Source organism: Monodelphis domestica, chromosome 5 (assembly GCF_027887165.1).
Source record: "Monodelphis domestica isolate mMonDom1 chromosome 5, mMonDom1.pri, whole genome shotgun sequence".
Lineage (NCBI taxonomy): Eukaryota > Metazoa > Chordata > Mammalia > Didelphimorphia > Didelphidae > Monodelphis > Monodelphis domestica.
In genome coordinates, this window is record NC_077231.1 from 151901581 (window position 1) to 151922906 (window position 21326).

The following is a 21326-nucleotide window of genomic DNA, read 5'->3' on the forward strand; positions in this document are numbered from 1 at the left end:
CAGAGAATGTACCTCAGGAAATTGAAGGCAGTGATAATGAAAACCAGGCTGCTAGTGCCCCTGAGAAAATATGTCCATTGAAGGAAGTCACCAAGCTAACAACTAATTCTGGTGTTATTCACACAAAGACCCATAGACAATCCACTCCTTAGGAATTGAGTCCATTAAACACCATTTTCCAAAATTTGTGGACAATCCTTTTAAAGCCCACAAGGAGATGAAGAGAGCATTTTGGATCTTTGATCCAGATTTTGAAGATGTTGAATTTCTTTTATCAGAACTTTTAAGCTCCCATGAGCAAAGGGAATTTGTGGAGACAACTAGATCTGAAAGCACTTTGACAAGATGGCCTACTATTGATCAAAGAATGGATTTTGATTTCGCCAATCCAACCTGCATGTCATACCTTAAACGGTGCAGAGAGGATTTATTTCAAGCCATTAAGCAATGCTCTTCCAAACCTGGTGCATGGTCCAAGTTTGACAAGGTTAGGCAGGAAAAAGGGGAACATCCTGCCACATACATAGACTGTCAGAAATGGCAGAGGCAATCTTAGGTTTAGAAGCAGATAATGATGAGACAGCTGGTCATGTTCGTAAACAATTTCTGAGGGAATTCACACTCAATTTAAGGACATTTTTAAGAACTATTTCCCAAAATACAACTCAGTTTCCCTAATTGAATTGAGAGAGGCTACAGGTTACCTATTTGAAAATAGTTCAGATCAGAGCAAGGAAGTTCAAGACCTTAAGGAAAAGTTAGAGAGGACTGAAAAGGATTTGAAACAGAAGGAAAGTGAAGAAATAAAAAATTTGAACATGGTTAGAACATACACAAAACCTGTTTTCCAAACCTAGTTACCAGGCAAGATCAGTGCAAAAAGAAACTAGGGAGTGTTTCTTTTGCCACTGTAAAGGGCATTTGATTAGAAACTGTTTCTTGAAGAAGAAACAGGAGAATAATAACAGAGAAAAACATAATGCAGGAACTAGGTACAAGAAGTCAACTTGCTGTTCACACTGCAAGTTGAAGTTCTCACAACAAGCTCCTGATTTGAGGGAAATGCAAAAAGGCAATAGAAACTGGAGCTAAGCCAAAATATTCAGAAATGGTTAGAAGGGAATTATGAAGCCAGGCACTTGGAGATAGAAGAAATAGTAACAAAGGGGCTGCAGACAAAAATAATAGAAGAAACTTAGGAAATATTGTAATATTGGTACAAGAAAGTGATTCTGTGAATGAAAGCCATTGCAATAAGGCAAGAGAAAGGCAGAGCCAGATTAAAGAAAATGAGGCAGAAATTAAAGAAATAACATCTGAAATTGCAAATGAGATGAGAGAATTTGATAAGTAACCACACAGGAAAAGTCTGTAAAGGGAATCAAATCATTCCTAGAAAACTTTTTCCAGTGCAGAGTGGATAATGGGATTGAATTATGCAAAGGAAAAAGAAAGAAAGAGTCACAAGAACTCAAGAGAAAGTTAGTGACTCATACAAAGACACATAATTTCAATTCCCTAATGGTTATTGTTGATAAAGATAATAAGGCTCTAAAAACATTAACAGAACCTTTTAGAGACTGCATGCCCAAATTGCACCTTCAAGCTACCTATGAGCCCCCTGCATTACCCTACACAGTGGAGGGAGGAAGCGCTCATAATGGACTGCTGGGCAGAGGGGCAGAGCATGTGAACATTGTCCTCAAGAACAGTGGATAAAGGGAACAGAGCAGCCCCCTCTAGCATTCTGGGGCACATGTGCCATGTCTTTGCCAACACAGTCCTAAGCTATACAATTTGAGAGAACATATCTATATATTAAAACCATAACTCCTTGAACTTTTGAAGTAAACATGTCAAAATATAAGAAAATTTGATCCTCTCAGTCACAGGATCAAAATATTAACATTAAAATCATTCTATCTGTATAAGACTGACTAGCAGCAATTACTTTCATGTATATTTGTTAAATATGACAAGTTATTTATGTTGATAGCAATGACTAAAGTGAATGTAAATTAGAATGGTTATGGTCTTTTTGTTATAATAGTCATGAATATATTTTCAACAGCCTTTGGTGATTAATTGTGAACTATCGTGAAAGCAAAATTAAACAAATGCCAACACAGCAAAATTAAACACATACTGTTTTGCATCAAGCTCATTTAGATGATCAAACAATGACTATCAGCTCTGTAAATATCTTGGTGATGATCCAGAATGATCAAAATAATGAATGTTGCTAGTACATTTGGAAACTCTATTATCTGATGGAAGTTTTGAGCTTTAGAAGATTCCACGGGAGAGAAAAGATTTTTAAAATTTGGCCTCTTGGAGTGAAAGGGATATAATTTATTAAACATCAAAATGTTAAGAATTAAATGAAAAATATGTAGCCAGGAATGAAATATGGAATTCTATACTTGAAATGGAGATAACCTGCCAGTTCTTAATGCATTAGAGATTTTATAATTTGCAATTGCCTAGCTGACTTGGATTTAAATCACCTGGTAGCCAAATGGTCTCCTCAAAGGTATTGAAAATAAAAATCCATGAAGCTGGTGATCTGTCAAAGCTTCTGTGAATTTCATAGGCCTTTGGGGGCATTGGTTCAATGTCATGGAGATGATCCCAGATGTCTCAGATGGGAGCATAAGGACTGCTCATGATGTATGAGTTCCCAGTCCCTTTGACATATCAAAATTTCTTTCCTATGTCACTTTTGTCAATTGAGTGATGGTAGTGAATAAATTAGTTTAGCCTGAGATAAACAGAGTGTTAGAGGGAAAAGATGTTAAGATAGAACTGTGGCAAGAGCTGAATTCTAAACTTGGAGAGTGGGAAAAATAGGAAATAGTTTTTATGATTAGTAGAGAAGATGATACTTGTGAAACCAGGTCTTTGGTAGTCCTTGGATGATAGGTAGAGAACTTTCACTTGCCATTGATTTCTTATAAAGAAATGTCAATCAGTCAACAAAATTTAAGTACTTGTTTTCTGCTAGCCACTAAGCTAAATGTTAGGAACACAAAAGAAATTTTTGCAAGAAAGTGAAGATATGCTAGTCATTTGGTCAGATCAGACAAGGGGTTACAGGCAGATAGGTAGCATGCAACTTTGTCATTGGAGGATAAGAGTTGTACAGCACGCATGTCAGGAGGGATTGTGATTTGCATCATTGGAGGGGCCATTCAAATAGATAAGTCATTTAAATATCAAAATAAATTATAAAATTTGTGACAGGGTGATGGCCAAAGTAGTACCATCCAATCCATAGCATGGTATAAATGAATGAATAAAAAAAAGAATGAATAAAAAAGTAGTTGTGGACAGGGCATGGAGCAATGTGTAGGGTCACAAGTAATCTCCATATTTGATACTGGTTAAAAGGAGTATTTGTGCCTTTTCCTTCTATGAAAGGTAAAGCAGTAACTGCATATCTTTTAGTTTAATGGAACTGAGGGATTGGGGAAGAGAAAGACACTCATCTAGGTTTCTATATCAGGTCTGAAATATAGCCTTCAATTTCTGAGAGTCTCATTTAGGGTTAGTGACTGGATATGTGATCTGATTGGTGTAAACTTCTGGGTGAGGAAATTTCCTCTCCCCATGTAGGTTGACCCCTTCTTTGCAATTTATACTCTAAAAAAGATGGCAATGTAAACTACTGGTCATACTTACTCAATGTAAATGTAATGCCATGTAAATGGTATTGAATTGAATAGGCTTATGATAGCATCAGTCTCTAGCCTCTGGAAAGCTCTACTGGCTAATCTTGAAAGTAAAGATTTTGTCTTCACAGATCATTTTTCTTCACTGCATACCTTTCATAAGAAGTGTTGTCAAAAGATTTCTAAAGGATGAATTTCTTAGCTTGGGGGATGCTTGAGAATATGCCGGAAAGGGGCAAATTTTAAAAATCTGAATGATAAGGGAAAAGAGCATTAAGTTCTAATCATAATATAGTTATATTTTAGAAAGTATCAATGACATTTTATGCTATGGAAAAGCCAAAATTCAGTTTTCCAAGCAAAAAATTGAACATGTTTATGATACCACAAACAGTGAACATAATTAATATTCCTGTAAGGTGAAGAAAACTGGAAAATGGGGGAAAATATGACTCTTGCATTTCTCAGACCAGGGAACAATAGCTAGTAGAATAGAGCCACCACATAGGAAAATGATACAATAGATCCATTTTCAGACAGAGAATACAAACTACAAACTAAACCATGTATCAAATTCTATTCCCAAAATCATTACACTACAGGATTCAGTAAAAATTACAGTTGCAACCTCATTATTGAGTTGAACTGAGCAATTCCCTTCTCTGGGGGGAAAAAAACCACACCAATCAAATGACCTTTTGTTTTTCCCGGGGGGATGACAGCATATGGGTTCCTTTAAATAACATTGTAAATTAGGAGTCTGTTTGATATGACAGAAGTAGAATCTGTAATTAATGAAATAGGTGGGAAATGCTATTTTTATCCAATTCTAAAGGGTAGTTTAGAAATATCAAGTATTTTAAGCTTGAAAATTTTACTAATGCCCAATTTGGGTTTAAACTATGTAATAACTTTGTATATGGCATGAGAAACACTATGACAGAAAGGGTAGAGTGCTTTATGCTCTTGGAACTAGTAAGATCTAAGTTCACATTCCTCCTCTGAAACAAGTAGTATGACCATGGGCAACTAAAACCCTGGTAGCTCTCTGACATCACAAATTATAAGTGGACTGGATCTGTACTGAGAGCAGGTAGGTGGTGCAGTAGATAGAGGAGTCAGGAAGACTTCTTTATAAGTTCAAATCCAGCCTGACACTTAATAGATGTGTGACCCTGGGCAAGTCACTCAGCTCTCTTTACCTCAGTTTCCTCATCTTTAAATGAGCTGGAGAAAGAATGGCAAACTACTCTAGTGTTGTTTTTTCCCCCCAGAGAAGGGAATTACTTAGTTCAACCCAATAACCAGGTTGCAATTGTAATTTTTACTGAATCTTGTAGTGTAATGATTTTGGGAATAGAATTGAACACATTGTTTAGTTCTTTTTAGAATTTAGAATTTAGAAATTAGAATTTAGAATACAAATATGTTTGTATTCTCTACCTGAGAATGACTCTATTGTATAATTTTCCTACATGTTGGCTGTATTCTAAAGAGCTATCATTCCTTGATCTGAGAAATAGAATAGTCATTTTTTTCCCAGCAGAAAGTAAGCTCCTTAAGGGCAACAACTATCTCATTTTTGTCTTTGAATCTATAGTACCTGGTTTATTGCCTAGTACAGTGTTGGTGAACCTTTTAGAGATTGAGTGTCCAGACTGCACTTTCAAGTTGCCTATGAGCCTCCTATATTACTCTAGACAGGGGAGGAAGGAAATGCTCCCATTGGGCTTTTAGGCAGAGGTGTAGGTGATGTGAAAAATGTCCTCAGGCACATGTGGAGAGGGGGAAGGGAACAGCCCTCTCTGGCATGTGGAGGCATGCATGCCATGCATTTGCAAACATGGGCCTAGTACATTCCAAGTACTTGATAAATGTTTGTGGACTTATTAAAGACATTTAGCTTTTAAACTTGGTTTACCTCTGCCAAATTGAGATAATACTTGGTGCCTTAGGAAGGCTTTCTTTGATAATAATAAGAATATGGACATAGTCTTTTAGGTAAATATATATGCTTATGCATATATATGTGTGTATATACCTATATATATATATTAGGTCATTGACTGTATTCATTCTTTTTTTAAAAACACTTACCTTCCATCTTGGAATCAATACTGTGTATTGGTTCTAAGGCAGAAGAGTGGTAAGGGCTAGGCAATGGGGGTTAAGTGATCTGCCCAGGATCATATAGCTAGGAAGTCTCCGAGACTAGATTTGAACCTAGGACTTCCTGTCTCTAGATCTGGTTCTCAATCCACTGAAGTACCCAGTAGCCCCCTGTAGTCATTCCTAAATTGATGTCATGATCCCATATCCTAAGGGATCCATTATTTTGCATGTCAAACACACAGGTGAATAAAATCAACAGCACTCAAATTCAGTCAGAACCAGATTAAAATGCCACTGGGAAATATAACAAAAATACAATAAAACATAGATAATATTATATTTTAAAGCTAAGCCAAATGTGGCTAACAGAGATCCTTAGATATGGTATAGTGGTCCCCATTTCTCTTAGATACCACTGTTTTAAGGCAAGAATTCTGCCCAGACACTGAAATGTTAGAAAGTGAACTTAAAAAAGAAACCCTATTTTAAAATGGACTCTTCTGCTCTAATTTGAGATGTTTAAGGAAAGAAAATAGTTGCTAATTTTTTTTTTTAGTCAGCATGTGCAAATTACTTTGCAATTACTTAAATTGTAATTCTTTTTTTTTTTAATCGGGAAGATGGTAAACACTGGAAAAAGACTACATTGTCTCAGACTTATATGTTTTTCTGACAGTTATGTTTTCATGATAGTGAATTTGTCTCTCATGTAATGCCAATATTAGTTAACAGATGGGCAAAAATTGACTATGTAGTTCCCTAACAACTCTTCTACGGTGGGAGCAGTCTTTGAATAGTATATCTGATAGGACAGTATTGAACTGATATTGCCCATTTATGGGAAGCACATTGGCTGTTGTTTTCAAAGAAACATTTAGAATTACTATTAATGTTTTTATTTCTGATTCTCAGTATTTTCTTTCATACTTTGCGAAGTCTTTCCTCATTTTTCCTATTGGTAATGTCCTTCAAACTACTTTGTATTTATTTTATTCTCTACATATTTAAATATATTGCCACCATTGATAAAATATAAGTTCTTTGAGAACAGGCTTTTAAAAAATTTTAGTGTGCTAGTCACATAGTAGGTACTTAACAAATGCTTGTGGATTGGTTTGTTGATTGATTCCAGGCTTTACAATTACTATGAAGTAAAGGACCGTGACACATCAGGGGATCTTATCCCTTGCCTTTTGGCAGAATAATGTTTATACTTTCCAAGGCAGAGACCAATACTAACTCATTTATATAATGATTGATTTATTTTTCATAAAGAATTAACTTTGCTTACAACATTGTAAGATAATAAAGTAGTACAAAGAGATCTGGAGTCAGTTTTTTTTTCTGGAAGATTTCCAAACCTTCCTCTTCTTATGATTGAAATTCTCTGGAGAGCACATATTAATTTATATTTATTAAATTATAAAAAAGGGGTTAGAGAAAGAGAAGGCACCAGTCATATGTGGCCTATGACCTTCCCTTCTGAAAGCCTGGCCCAACAGCATACCTATTCCAATTTATGGTCTGTGTCACATGCCTTTCCCAAGCTTCTTTGATTAGAGCATTTCAGTCTCACTCTGGATAAAAGACAGGTCTTCCAGACAACAAGATTCAGGAGACTTGGCCGCACAGTTCCCAAGTCCACTTTGCTATGCTATCTTAAGATGTTTGTTTGCAAATAAACAAAAAAACCTTGAATTTATCCTTTTTCAGCAAGGGGAGTAGGGGAAGAAGCACCTTGTAGTGTCAGTTTTAAGGTTAGGGGATAGCTCAGTAGCTCAGTGGATTGAGAGCCAGGTCTAGAGATGGGAGGTCCTAGGTTCAAATCTGTCCTCAGACATTTCCCAGCTGTGTTACCCTGGGCAAGTCACTTAATCCCCATTGCCTAGGCCTTACCACTCTTCTGCCTTAGAACCAACATGAAATATTGATTCTAAGATGTAAAGTAAGGGTTAAAAAATTAAGATTAAACATTCCCCCGCCCCTCTTTAAAATCTAAAGGTTGTCTTGGAGTTCTGAAAAAGGGGTACAGGAAAGATTAAATTTCCACACCCTGGCAGCCTATTTATATGCTTACTACTTTGAATATAAAAGTATTATTCATTTCCAATTGAAAATATTTCTTTTGCACCTTTAGGACATGAAGCATAAATGAACATCAAGATCCTCCAAAAACAAAACATGTGTACTATGCTAAATATGTACTTCTTTTTTTTTTTCAGGTGAAACTTTTTTTTAAAGCAACCTTTTCCCATGAGGTCTATTTTTTTCATCCCTTTAATCATGATTTTTATTCTTTGAACCTTTCCTAGTATTTATCACATATGGTGAACAAAAGACACACTATACTCTATTAGGACTTAATTCATCCTAACTGAAGTTATGGTAGTACTAAGCTCTTCAGTTTGACTAAGAATTCTTAACAACCTGGTCCTAACCTACTCTTCCATTTTCACTATCTATTATGCCTTTTCCTATATATTACCATCTTGCCAAATTGGCTTTCTCTCTGTATTTCACATGGAGAACTCCATCTCATATCTCTGTGCCTTTGTACAAGCTGTTGCTAATGCTTAAAAGGCACTCTGTGGTCACCTCTTCTCCCAGAATTCCTCCCTCCCTCTCTTTCTTCCTCCCTTCTCTCCTCCTTCTCCACTTCCTTCTTGCCTCAACTCAAGTACCACCTGTTACATAAAACCTGTTCTGATCAGAAATCAACCTGATTCCTCCCCCACCAATCCTACTGTTTCCCTCTCCCTAACTACTTTGATTTTATATATATATATATATATATATATATATATATATATATAAGATATGCACATATTCAGGCCTTTAAGGCCAGAACCTATTTCATGTCAGAGTGTTAGAGCCTAGTACAGAATAAATGCTTTAAAGATATTTAATGATTGATGATTTCCCAACTCTTACATGTCACCCTCCTTCTAACACTTTCTAGTATGCTTTTTACTTAGGTACCTTGATTCCCCCTCCCCCCTCTCTTCTTTCTGTTATGGTCTTAAATTCAGCTTGTCTTCAGCTATGCTTTAAGGTGCTTTTCTTACATTTTTGTGCCATTTGTATACACACATTGTTTTTTTCTATTGGGAATTCAGGATCCAGTAGGCTCAGTCAATGATAGTAGTGTTTTAAGTCTGACCTTACTATTTTCATTGGTAAGCTACAACAGCACTTCAAATGAAACTGAAGGATCCAGTAACTTAATTGTGCACAAAACTAATGCTCATGAATTAGACAAAACAAATATAGCAACAACAAAATTCATAGGAATTTCTGATAATTGATTTGGATAAACTGTTAAATAGATGAAAGTAACTGGATAATCTACATTTTAAAACTGTAGGCCTTGTCTTAAGTATAAATTTATTTTGTTGTGTTATAAAATTATACAGGAGGCCCTCAGAGCTTTCTTGGAATTCCCTACCTCTGGCAGAAGGCAAGTCTATACTCTCTTGTTATTGAGAATAATCAGATCAAATTTTAGAGGTGAAATCAAAATAAAAAGAAGCATGCTTGGAATAGTGGACTGCTACAACTTTTCCTCTATAGGGTAGTTATTTCATTGGATTGTTATATAGGCAAATGACTTAAATTTTTTTTTAAATTAATTTTTTTACAAGGGAAAATGTTTTTTAGCATATTGTGTCTTCCTCATATAGCATTTTTTATTAATGAATATGACACATGGCATGTTCTTTAAAATGACACTGCTGGATACTCCTATGGGGCCTTAATTTTGCCAAATCACCTTCCCCTTCCCCCATTTAAATCTCAAATTACAGGGTGAAGTGTTTTGTTGTTGTGGTTTTTATTTTTTACAGTTATCAAAGTTGTTATATAATAGAGAGTTCCTTGTCGTCAGGCCATCCTATCTGATTTTGGCCCACCTAGTTTAGCTTTCTCAATTTCAACTATTTAACTAGAATTTGGGCTTTGTCTAGCTAGCTTATTATTATTTTAAAATAGGATCCTTGTCTTGGAAAAAATGTTTCTGAAATGGCTTGTTTGCTGGAGGCTCTCTTGTCCCCTTGTGCTGTACAGCTGCAGGAGGCGGATGCTCCCAGATGGTTGAGAGGCCAGGGCAGGGGCACCACCCAACTGGGTTTCCCCCACGCCCTTGCCATCTCCGTTCCCTGGCAACCCCAGGGAAGACTATCCTGCATTAGGAGGCCCCGTATCCTGCCTTGGAGCCAAAGCTCAGCTGGGCAGGGAGGCTGCGGGTGACTGCTTCTTCTTGGCCCCCTAGTTCCCACACCACCTGCTATCCTCTCCCAGCACAGCAACCTCTCTAAAAGACAGCTCCCCCATCAGTCCCCTCCCTCGAAGCCATCTCCGCCAACCTTCCCCGCCTCCGGTGCCAGCGCAGGGCCCTTTCCTTCCCTTCCCTTCCCTTCTCTTCCCTTCCTCCTTCTCTTTCTCGTTCTCTCCCTCCTTCTCCCCCACCCCACCCCCACCCCTAACCCTCCCTTCCCTGCGTGACGGAGGCGACCCGCGCTATCAGCCTGACAATCCCGAGGGAAGTGGCAGCGGCTGGAGCAAAAACAGCAGTAGCAAGCAGAGGCCAGGTGGGGTGCGCGCTGTGGAGAGGAGACTAAAGGTTGCCGGCTCGCCCGCCCCGCTCCCTGCCGGCGGGTCGGCTGCAGAACCACTCCGGCGCCGCGCGAGGCATCTGGATCTTCCACCCTCCCGGGAGGTTTCCTGCCTCTCCGCTAGTTCCCCAGCCCGGAGCTAAGATGCAGAGGCTGGTCAGGGTTGCGGCGCTCAAGAGAAGCAGGGGGCTGCCATTCCGGGCACTCCGGAGCTGGGGTTCGCCGTGCTGGAGCTCCGCTTGGCTCTGCTGTTGGGCACTGGCCGCCGGCTGCCAGGCGGCTTGGGCTGTGGACCTAGCCGCTGCCTCCAGCCTTTCATTACCTCCTTGCCAGGAGGTGAGCAGCGCCTGCCCTAGTCGCTTAGTACGCCCTTTACCTGGAGCGAGTGAGAGTGAGTGTGAGTGTGACTCTGTATGTGACTCTGTGTGTGTGTGTGTGTGTGTGTGTGTGTGTGTGTGTGTGTGTGTGTGTTTGTTTACGCTGGCTGGTTCCCACCCTCAATTCCTGCCTTGCAAGATCCGGGGTTTCATCCGTTTTGGGGTCAAGCTTGTGCTCCAGGCTGGTCACTGGGAGAGTGACTTATAATAATTCTGATGTTTGTGGGGGGGGGGGAGGGGGCGGGGAGGGGTAATGATTCTTAAAATTTGTACGTGCACATTTTGGGGGCTCTGAGGAAGTCCGCAGTCCTCTCCTTGTTTATTCCAGGGTTGGGGACCGTGAGTCAAAGGAGAGAATTTCGTGCTGAAGGAGATGGGGGAATCCCTCCACCAGTGGGATTTGGAGTACCAGCTTCTCTTAGTCCTCTATAGAGCCCTGCATGCATGCAGGGAATTAGCTACAGTGCATGGAGGGCTTCCCCTCTCTTCCTGCCTTTGCCTATTCCCACCACTCACTCTCCTTTCCCACTCCTCACCACGCCTCCTCCTAGGGGTTAAATTGACTTGCCTAAGTAGATCTTTAGTGTTTATTGGGATTTTGATAAATATGGAAGGTGAATAGAGAGGGAAAAGAGTATGTGTTGGAGTTTGTGAGAATGGGAAAAGGCGGCTATAATAGCATTTTGCCTTTGGGGAGTGCTATGTGCCCTGGCTGAAGAGGTTAACACGGTATATTACTCTGTCTCGATCACTCTCTCTCCAAGTAGATTTATTGAAACAGGGGTGAGGGAAGACTTCTCTTATGGTCCTTAAGCTTGATTGTTCCAAGAATTCTGGCTGGGTGTCATTGACTACTTGTTTGGAGTTTGTCTATTTTTCTTTTTTGATTTCCAAAGAATGTTTTCTCTTAATAAAAAAATAAATGTCAGGAAGCAGAATTTCTCACTTTAAGAGACAGTGGGGATTCAGAGAAGCAAGCCTATTTTAGGATGCCTATAATGAATTAGAGGGACAGGTCAGTTAATTTGCAAGACAAAAACAGATGCTGTTGTCCTTCTGTGTAACTGGACCAGACCTATCCCCGGTTTATTGCTGTAACATTAACATATTATTCTAGCTCTGATTAAGCAGGCATTTTGCTCTGGATATCCTTGGGTGCCCATCTGCCTTCTTTCCCCAGTACATGTATCATGAAGAAACAGTCACTCACTAACACAAGGTATCAGAGTAGGCTGGGTTGGATTGAAATGAATAGAAAAACAAATAAGAGGAAAGCCTACTAGCTCCCAGATGTACTTTAGTTGTGGAAATCTGTGGCATATCTCAACAAGCAGCTGTGTTTAATTTGAGTTTATCAGGATCATTAAAACACACACACACACAACAAAAATAACCCCCAAATCCCAATTATCATGAGCCTAATCTTTAATCTCGCCTCTCCAGCTTTCATGTTAATCATATCTAGAGAAAACCCCAGCCTTCCAGGTTCCCTAAAACTGCTTCTTCAAGGTTAGTTACATGAAAGAAAAAGCATCTTCAATAAAAACCCTAGATTCCTTATACTGCATATATGTCCATATATATGCAAGTACATACTCATATATTTTCAGCTTCTCAAATCTTAACTTACTTGAAACATTATCCTGTTACTGGAGACTTGCTAGAGGAAACAGACTGATAGAAATGAATGAAGGTCAGGGTAATGGCCCTGCAGGGGTTGTTGTGGTGATAATGAATTAGTCACTACAACTTCAGCAGTCATGTAGGTTAGAACACAATCTGCACTCAGAGGAAAAGTAGATTAACTAAATCTGGTACCAGAAAAAAGGACCTGAAAAACACAGGTTAATCAAGAATCAAAGTTCAGGAAAGCTATGCTCCTTGGTGTATTAATTTTAATAAAATTTAGTTAATAAAATATGCAGGGAGATTATATCATTGTAGTGTGTGTGCTTACAATTGTTTTTCTTGCTATGCTGATGCACTGTGCCAGAAGGTGGCTAGAAAGTTGTCAAGGCTAACCCCTCCACTTGCACAAGGGATTCCATTCTCTTATCTGCTCTAGCAGATTGCTTCCTGCTCATTCCTATTCTTTCACTAATCTTTAACATCTCCCTCTCTGCAGTTGGCTTCCTTACTGAGTATAAACATGTCTCCTCTATTCTTAAAAAACTCTAAGTTGTTCTGTGGATTCCTGCTAGCCATCATTTCAGTTCTCTCCTCCCTTTTGTTGATGATCTCTTTGATAAGGCTGTCTAAAACAGGTGCCTCCACTTCCTTTCCTCTCTCTTTTAACTTTTTGCATTCTGGCTTCTGACTTCATTATTCAATTGGAACTTCTTTCTTCATTAATTCCAAAGATCTCTTAATTGCCAAATCTAATTACCTTTCTCCATTCTCATCTTTCTTGGTCTCTATGCAGCCACTGATATTGTCAGTCACTCTTCTTGATACTTTTTTGGGTTTTGTTACATTTCTCCATCTTGGATTTCCTCCTGCCTTTTTAACTGTTCCTTCTGAGTCTTCCTTGCTAGATCTCCATCCAGATCATTGCCACTGGCTGTGAGTATCCCCTAAGTCCTTGCCTGTGGCCCTCTTCTCTTCTTCCTTTTTATTATTTTGTTTGGTGATTTCTTCAGCTCTCATGGATTCAGTTATCATTTCTTTGTTGATGGTCCCCAGATCTACTTATCTAGCCCTAACATTTCTCCTGACCTCTAGTTCTGCAGTTCTAACTTGTTATTGGGCATCTTGAACTGGATGTTCAGGAGAAATCTTAAGCTCAATGTGTCTAGCAATTAACTCAAGCCCCTCCCTCCTCCCCTGTCCCAAGCTCTTTCTTCATAATTTTGCTGTTATTATCAAGAGTACCACTATTTTGCCAATAACTCAGGTTTCCAACCTAGGTATCTTCAATTCTTGTTTCTCTTTTCTCCTTCCCCAATATCCATTCTATAAGTTGTAAAGTCTTATAACTTCTACTTTCATTATATCTTTCACATATGTCCCCCTTTCTCCTTTGACACTGCTACCCTTGTGGTCCAGATCCTCATCACCTCTCACCTGGACTACTGAAATGGTCTTTTAGATTTTCATTCTTTCTCAAATCTCTCCCTACTTTAGTCTATCCTCCCCTCAACTGTCAAGATCTCCCTATTCAATGAACTCCAATGGCTTTCTGTCATCTCCAGGATTGAGGGAAGGCAATAAATATTTCTATATTATATGCTAGGGACTGTTTTAAGTATTTTTTAAAGCAATATCTCATTTAAGCCTCCCAACAACTCTTGAGGTAGGTGCTATTATTATCTCCATTGTACTTTTGAGGAAATAGACAAATAGGCTAGGTAACTTATAGAATCACAGAGCTATTAAGTGTTTGAGGCTGTATCTGAACTCAAGTTTTCTTAACTTGAGAACCAGCACTCTATCCACTGTGCCATCTAGTTACCAAAGATGTTAAGTTCAAACTCCTTCATAACTTGGCTACTTCATACCTTTCTAGTCTTCTTATAATTTTTCTCTTACCTCTTTTCCACCATATTTTGCAATCCAATGATGCTAGACTCTTTGCTATTCCTCACACAAGACACTATCTCTCAGTTTAGTGCATTTGTACCTCATGTACCTCATCTAAAATCCCTCCTTCTCTAATAAATCTTTCCTTATCTGCCTTAATGCCAGTGTCTTCCATCAAAGATTGTCTCCAAGGTATCCTGTCTATAATTTGTTTATATGTGATTGTCTGCAATCTCCATTGCGATATACATTTTTTGAAAGCAGGGACTTTTTTTTTTGCCTCTCTTTGTGTCCTCAGAGCTTAGCACAGTACCTGTTACTTGTTAGATATTTTATAGATTATTGTTTTTTGACTGTGTTATTTTATCTGATCCTCTTCCCATAGTTGCAATATGATTAATTGACCAAGGGTGGGTGCTTTGAAATTGAGCAAAGCTGATTGAACCTTGTAGAACTTGGACCTTCAACTTTGGGTTCATTGAATTAGTAACATAGTTTAACTAGTTGGTTGAAGATCTCAGACTGAATAAATCTAGTTAATGTATAGAGAGCTCTTGATGTGGCCTCATCAGTTATTAGTCCTGTGACTGTGTTTCTTGAGGATTAGTGATCAGTAAAAGGAGGATAATGATTTACAACCTTAGGGCTATTGGGTAGATCAGAACAGTTAATGTATGCAAAATGAGGCATCATGTTAAACGGCTACATAAATATGAATAGTTTTATTTAGTATCAAGTAAGGAACAGAGTGAATATAATGAGTACAGTGAACCATATGAAAGAGGACATTGTAATCAAGACAGTGACAGGTGATTGAAGTTGGAAGTTATAGTCAACTCTTAACCATATGAGAAAAAAAGGGAGCTTGGGGGTAAATTAAATGCAGGGATTGATCATCATACTATTAAAATTTGGGCCATCACCTTCTTTAGCAAATTTATTCTTTTTAAAACAAGTACTAAGAAGTCAGTCTAACATGGTGATTATTACTTGTTGAACTTCATAAACTTTACCTTCCTTTTAATCTCCTTATGAAGGTGTACAGGGCAACGGCTTCAGGATCAGTAGGGAGACTAAAGGAGGAAGAAATAAAATGAAGGGCTTTTGAAGTCCTTTCATTGAGTGTTTAGCCATAGCATAAACAAGAGTTGGTGTGATTGGTTGAAGTCTTTAAAAAGGAAACTAGGAAATGGCCCATGGTTAGAAGCTGGAGAAAAGAACATTAAGGTAAAGTTTGTTAACTTTAGTTTCTTCTGCCTTTGGCTATGGAGTAATGTGAAGTTAAATAGAAAACATTCTCTTGGTAAACTTAGTTGGTGATCAAATCCATAAGGTGGGGAAAAAAAGCACAAATAGGAATAGAATAGTTGGCAGTACAAACATCATGATCAGGATAATAAAAGCTGATGAAAAGCATGGTTAAACTGCAACCGTGGTTGTACTAGAGACTTCAGTATGTAGTTTTTTAACAGTATAAAGTCTAGATAACAGTGAAGAATCAAAGCAATAGATTGATTCTGTTCGGCCTTCTGAAGTGAAGCCAATAAATATGTGAAACCAATAAAAAATTACGATTAGCAATGGCTCCCTTTATCTGTGTCCTAATCTATAAAATGTAGATTTAAAAAATCTAATCTATTGATATTATGAAGATAAAGTGAGATAATACATGTAAGAGCAAAATGTATTATATAATTATGAGAGTATGGTAAGATGAGTTATGAGAATGAATATATAAAACTGGTATTTCACAAATGGTTCTGCATCTGTACAGTGGAGACAAAGATGATAGGTCAGTCTGAGTTGGAATGGAATTCAGAAATGCTCATTATAAGCCTAAGCCAGAAAAAGAAAGTGGAAGAGAAAACTGATTGAGTTTGGGAGTTAGAGGAAGGTTGGAGACTTTAGTCCAAATGGATGATGCCTGCTTAAGAGGAATAGAATTAGTAACTAAGTGGCCAACACATGTATTATTTAAGTTGGGAAGCCCTGATCAATTTTTAAAGAAGCTTGTTAGTTACCTCTGCATTTGCATCATGGGTCATGGTATGCAACTACTGGCTTTGAATATGTATTAGTTGATACTTTTGTAACTTGCAGAATTAAAAACATAAAAACAATTGTCAGTCAATAAACATTTATAAAGACAATGCTTATGTACCAGGCATTGTGCTAAATTTTGGGGATACAAAGGAAGGTAAAAGATAGTTTCTGCTTTTGAAAATCTCACAGACTAATTTGGAGAAAACATACAGATAAGCACAAAGTACCTAGATGATAAAATGGAAATAATCAACAGAACAAACATACTAAGATTAAGGAGGACTTACCCAAGTCTTCTTGTAGGAGGTAGGATTTTAGTTGGAACTTGAAAGAAGCCCAGAAACCAATCTATCAATACAGTCAATCAGACATTTATTAAGTGTCTACCTACTCTGTGCTAGACTTTGTGCTAAGTCCTGGGAGGCCAAGATGAGAAGGGAGAACGGCACAGGGATGGGGGACAGCCAATGAAAACACCCATGGTTGAAAGATAGAATGTCTTGTTTAAGAAACAGAAAGGAGGCTAATGCCACTGAATTGAAGAGTATCAGGCCATTAAGATGTAAGAAAACTGGGGAAGTGCCAGGGGTTATGAAGGACTTTGAATGCCAAACAGAACATTTTATATTTGATCCTGGATATTTCTCTTTCTTTCCTGAGTTTTATATCCATTGTCCTTATCTTTAAAAGCCTTCTTTGAGTTAGTTCTTTTAGCCCCAGTAAATCACAAGATTTTGAGATAGAATAACTGTAGATTCTACAAAGTCAGATGGGATCTGGCAGGTAAAGAAATAGTCTTTCTGTGGGAGGATATAAAGGAACACTCCTATCTAGTACTTAAACAAACCCTTAATACTTAAGAATTGGTTCCAGTTCAGAAGAATGGCAAGAGATAGGGAATCGGGGTTAAGTGACTTGCCCAGGGTCATACACTAAGAGTGTCTGAGGCCATTTTTGTACCCAGGTTCTCTTTTCTCTAGGCCTGGCCCTCTATCCACTGAACCACCTATCTATCCCTATATAGTACTTTAAAAGCATTTTCTTTACAACTACTCTTGTGAGGTAGATGGTACAAATATTATTAATTTCCAATTTATGGATGAGGAAATTGAGACCCAGAGGGTAAATAATTTGCTCAGGGTTACACAGCTAATGAATTCTGTACTGGGTCTCTGACCCAAGGTCCTCCTGACTTCAAATTAGTCATTCGCATAACAGTATACTGTTACACAGGGCCATGAACTACTTAGAGTAAAGAGATCTAAGCTCCTGTTTTGGAGTAGTGACCATAATAAAATGATTTTCCAGGCTAGTGGAGGCAGAATTTCCATTTAAAATTGTCTATACTCTAAATCAAGTTCTCATGTTTTAGGAAAATGTGAGTGAAGTCTTTACACCATCAATATTTACAAAAACTGAATTGACACATCCGTGAAGTGTCATATTTGAGCATAGATGAAAATAGCACAGTACAGTGCAGAATCTCTAGTCTTCTTCTTATTAGTCTTCCTCCAGTAGAGTTATAGGTCTAGTCATTTCTTATTGTTAGGAAGCTCCATCATATTAGATACTTTTTGATTTTAAGGGACTGTGTATAGTCATGCTTCTGCCTGGTCCTTTGGCCCGGATAGAAATTCAACCCTTCAAACTCCAGTTAAAATCTCTGTTCCTTCTCAAAGCTTTTCTTGAACATGAAATGCATTTTTCTTTCCCTTCTCCAAATTCCTTTGCTGCTTATCTATACTCTACAATGTGGTACTTGATTACATTCCACTTTGTTATTTCTTATTGTTGTCATTTTTCTCTAACTAGATTTTAAGTCTTCTTAACTTATTAACCTGTAAGCAAACTCCTTTAGGATAGGGAAAGCATTTTCTTTTATATTTCCTCAAGATCTGGTGCATTCACTGTGTAATAAATATTTATTGATTTTATTTATTATTATTATATATAATTATGTATTATATTTTATTATATATAATTATATATATATAATTATGTTATTATTATTATAAATATTTATTGATCCAAAATTTAACAATAAAGTTAAAAGTATTTGGAATTGTAGGAGATGCCAAAGCAGGGTGTTTTAGGTAGAAAATGCTTTTTGTAGATTTAAAAAGACCTCCCTTTCCTATCAGGAACAGCAAGGTGGATAGAGGAGCTGGGCTTGGAGTCAGGAAGTTCTGAGTTCAAATACAGCTTCAGATAGTTTGTAACTGTGTGTCCCTGGGTAAGTCACTTAATTTTCTCTGCCTTTTTTCCTCAACTGTCAAATGAGCTGGAAAAGGAAATGGCAAACCACTCTAGTATCTTTGTCAAGAAAACCCCAAATAGGATCACAAAGAGTAGGAAGTAACTAAATAACAATAACAAAAATATTTGTTAACCAACATTTTAGGTGAAAAATACTTTTGTAGACTTTAAAAGACTTCTCTAATCCTGTTAGTAATCTGAGAGAAATTAGTATTCTCTTTGATATGAGACCTTTAGAAAGCAAAAGTTGTCATAGAGTTAGACCTAGATATAGCTTTAGAGACTAGATAGTCCAAACGCCTCTCTTTATACTTTAGGAAACAGGTCTAGAGAGGAAAAATGACTTGCCTAACATCACACAGATTCAGAGATGGGATTTGAACCCAGGTTCTATGGCTATAGCATATTTTGAGTTTATATCGCCATTTCCAAATATATTCTTCCTCATTCTCTTGCATAGTGAGTATCCTATATAATAAGCAATAAAAATGAAAGAGAAAAGGGAGGAAAAAGCAAAACCCAATATAGTCCAACCTATATGCAAAGGATGACTCTCCTTTAAGCATGTTTGGTGAGAAATGCTACACATGGGGGCAGCTAGGTAGAACAGTGGATAGAACTCAGGAAGATTCCTTTTTATGAATTAAAATCTGTCCTCAGACACTCACTAATTATGTGACCTTGGGCAAGTCACTTAACCATGTTTGCCTCATCTGCCAAATGAGCTAGAGAAGGAAATAGCCAAAAACACTCTAAATGGGGTCAGAGAAGTGGACATGACTGGAACAACTGAACACAATGCTATCCAACAAATAGAAGTCCTGTAATATAGTATATGTATGTTTTCCAGGCAGAGCCCTCCACAGGTTAAAAAAAAAGGGAGAGGGGGGGCAACTAGAGAGCTAGACCTAGAGATGGGACTTCTGGGGTTCAAATCTAGTCTCAGACACTTCCTAGCTGTGTGATCTTAGGCAAGTTGCTTAATTCCCATTACCATTCTTCTGCTTTGGAAACAATTATATATATATATATATATATATATATATATATATATTCTCTCTCTCTATGTCATATATATTGAATCTAAGGTGGAAGGCAAGGGTTTAAAAAAAGGGAGAGAAATGAGTATCTTGTTTTAAGTCAATATTGACACACTAAAAGCAGAAGACAAATACCAATCAATCCATCAACATTAAGCAGCTATTATGTGCTGGGCACTGTGCTAAGCACTGGATCTATAAAAAAGAAGCAAGAGACAGTCCCTGCCCATAAGAAGCTTACAGTCTGATAGGGGAGACAACATGCAAATAAATATGTACAAAGCAAGCTATATACAAGATAAATAGAAAATAGAGTGGAGGCACTGGAATTAAGAAGGATCGAGGAAGGTTTCCTATAAAAGGTTGGATTTAGTTGGAGCTTAAAGGAAGTCAAGGAGGTTAATGGTTGGAGTAGAGAAGGAAGAGCATTCTAGGCATGGGTGGACAGTCAGAGAAAATGGCCAGGGTTAAGATGGATTTTCTTTTTTGTGGAATAGCCAGAAGGCCAATGCACTGGTTTGAAGAGTATATGTTGGACAATAAGGTAAGAAGACAGAAAGATAGGAGAAAGCTAGGTTTTGAATGCCAAACAGAGCATATAGTCCCATCTTCACTATTTTACAAATGAGGAAATTGAAACCTAAAGAGATTAAGCATTTTGCCATAGGTTACATAGGCAGTAATTTACAGAAGCAAATTTACATCCACATCCATAATTGGCCGCCCAATTTTATCTCTGCAGATAACTCACTTGGTGATGCTGAGTGGTAGTTGGGGGATTTTTGTATAATGTGAAATGAACATTGGCTCTTGCATGGCCTCTTTGTGATTTGCCTTTGGGGAAAAGAGCATAAAAATGAATTAGTGAAATGGTCTTCTTGATTCCAATTCTAGTACTTTATTCATTCTCCTATACCTTTTCTTTTCTTCTTCTTTTTTTAAAATTTAGAATACTTCTCCATGCTCACATGATTCATGATCTCCATCTCCCCTCCCCACACTCTTTCCTCCCTATCCTGAAGCTGACAAGCAGTTCCACTGGGTTACACATAGATCATTGTTCAAAACCTATTTCCATGTTATTCATATTTGCAGTAGAGTGATCTTGACCTTTTCTTTTCTAACTGGTCTTCCTGATTTTATTTACTTGAGTGTATTTAAAGTTCCTCATATGGTCCTTCAAATACTAAGGTTTCAGAGTCTGGCTGTCATGTTATCATTGCCATCAATGAGGAGAATAGACTGCCACAGAAACGCTGGCAAATCTCTTCAATTTCATGGCTTCTCGTCCATTTTCCAGGATATGTGTAAATGCACTTGGGATGAGCTACCTCTTTTGGCATTTTTTTCTCCTGAATCCTCAGCACCTCACACACAAGTCTTTGAACATTTTGTCGTTGAGTCTGATGCCAAGATTTCTGCATACTCATTTTTCCTTCTACTACTTTTCACAGTTTTCAGAAGTAATGCTGTTCATAATCTTCAGTAGTCTTAGTCCATAGTGTTTTACAAATAAATACATCTTCAAAATCACTGGAATTCAGGCTGTAATGTGTATCTCCTAGCCAAAGATATTGTTGGTCAAGGTAGTTTTGAGGCTCCTTTGACCTAATTGTGGTGACGTTTGTTCTGCTGAAATTTCTTTAAGAAATAGTGATGATCAGAGCCACTTTCTACTTTTATTTCCTTTCAATGGCT

At 37.8% G+C, this 21326-nt stretch overlaps 1 protein-coding gene across 2 annotated transcripts in view; it reads left to right on the forward strand.

The window, feature by feature from the left end:
- Positions 1-9834: 9834 nt before the first annotated feature.
- The window catches only part of ELAPOR2 (endosome-lysosome associated apoptosis and autophagy regulator family member 2), a 209993-nt gene continuing 198501 nt past the window's right edge, over positions 9835-21326 (forward strand). The window contains exon 1 of one of the 2 annotated variants that reach the window (XM_001369205.5): positions 9835-10729. In XM_001369205.5, coding sequence (XP_001369242.2) covers positions 10538-10729 — 192 coding nt within the window. In that variant the 5' untranslated portion in view covers positions 9835-10537. The remainder of the gene's footprint in view (positions 10730-21326) is intronic. The other variant, XM_056799462.1, reaches the window with a different exon arrangement.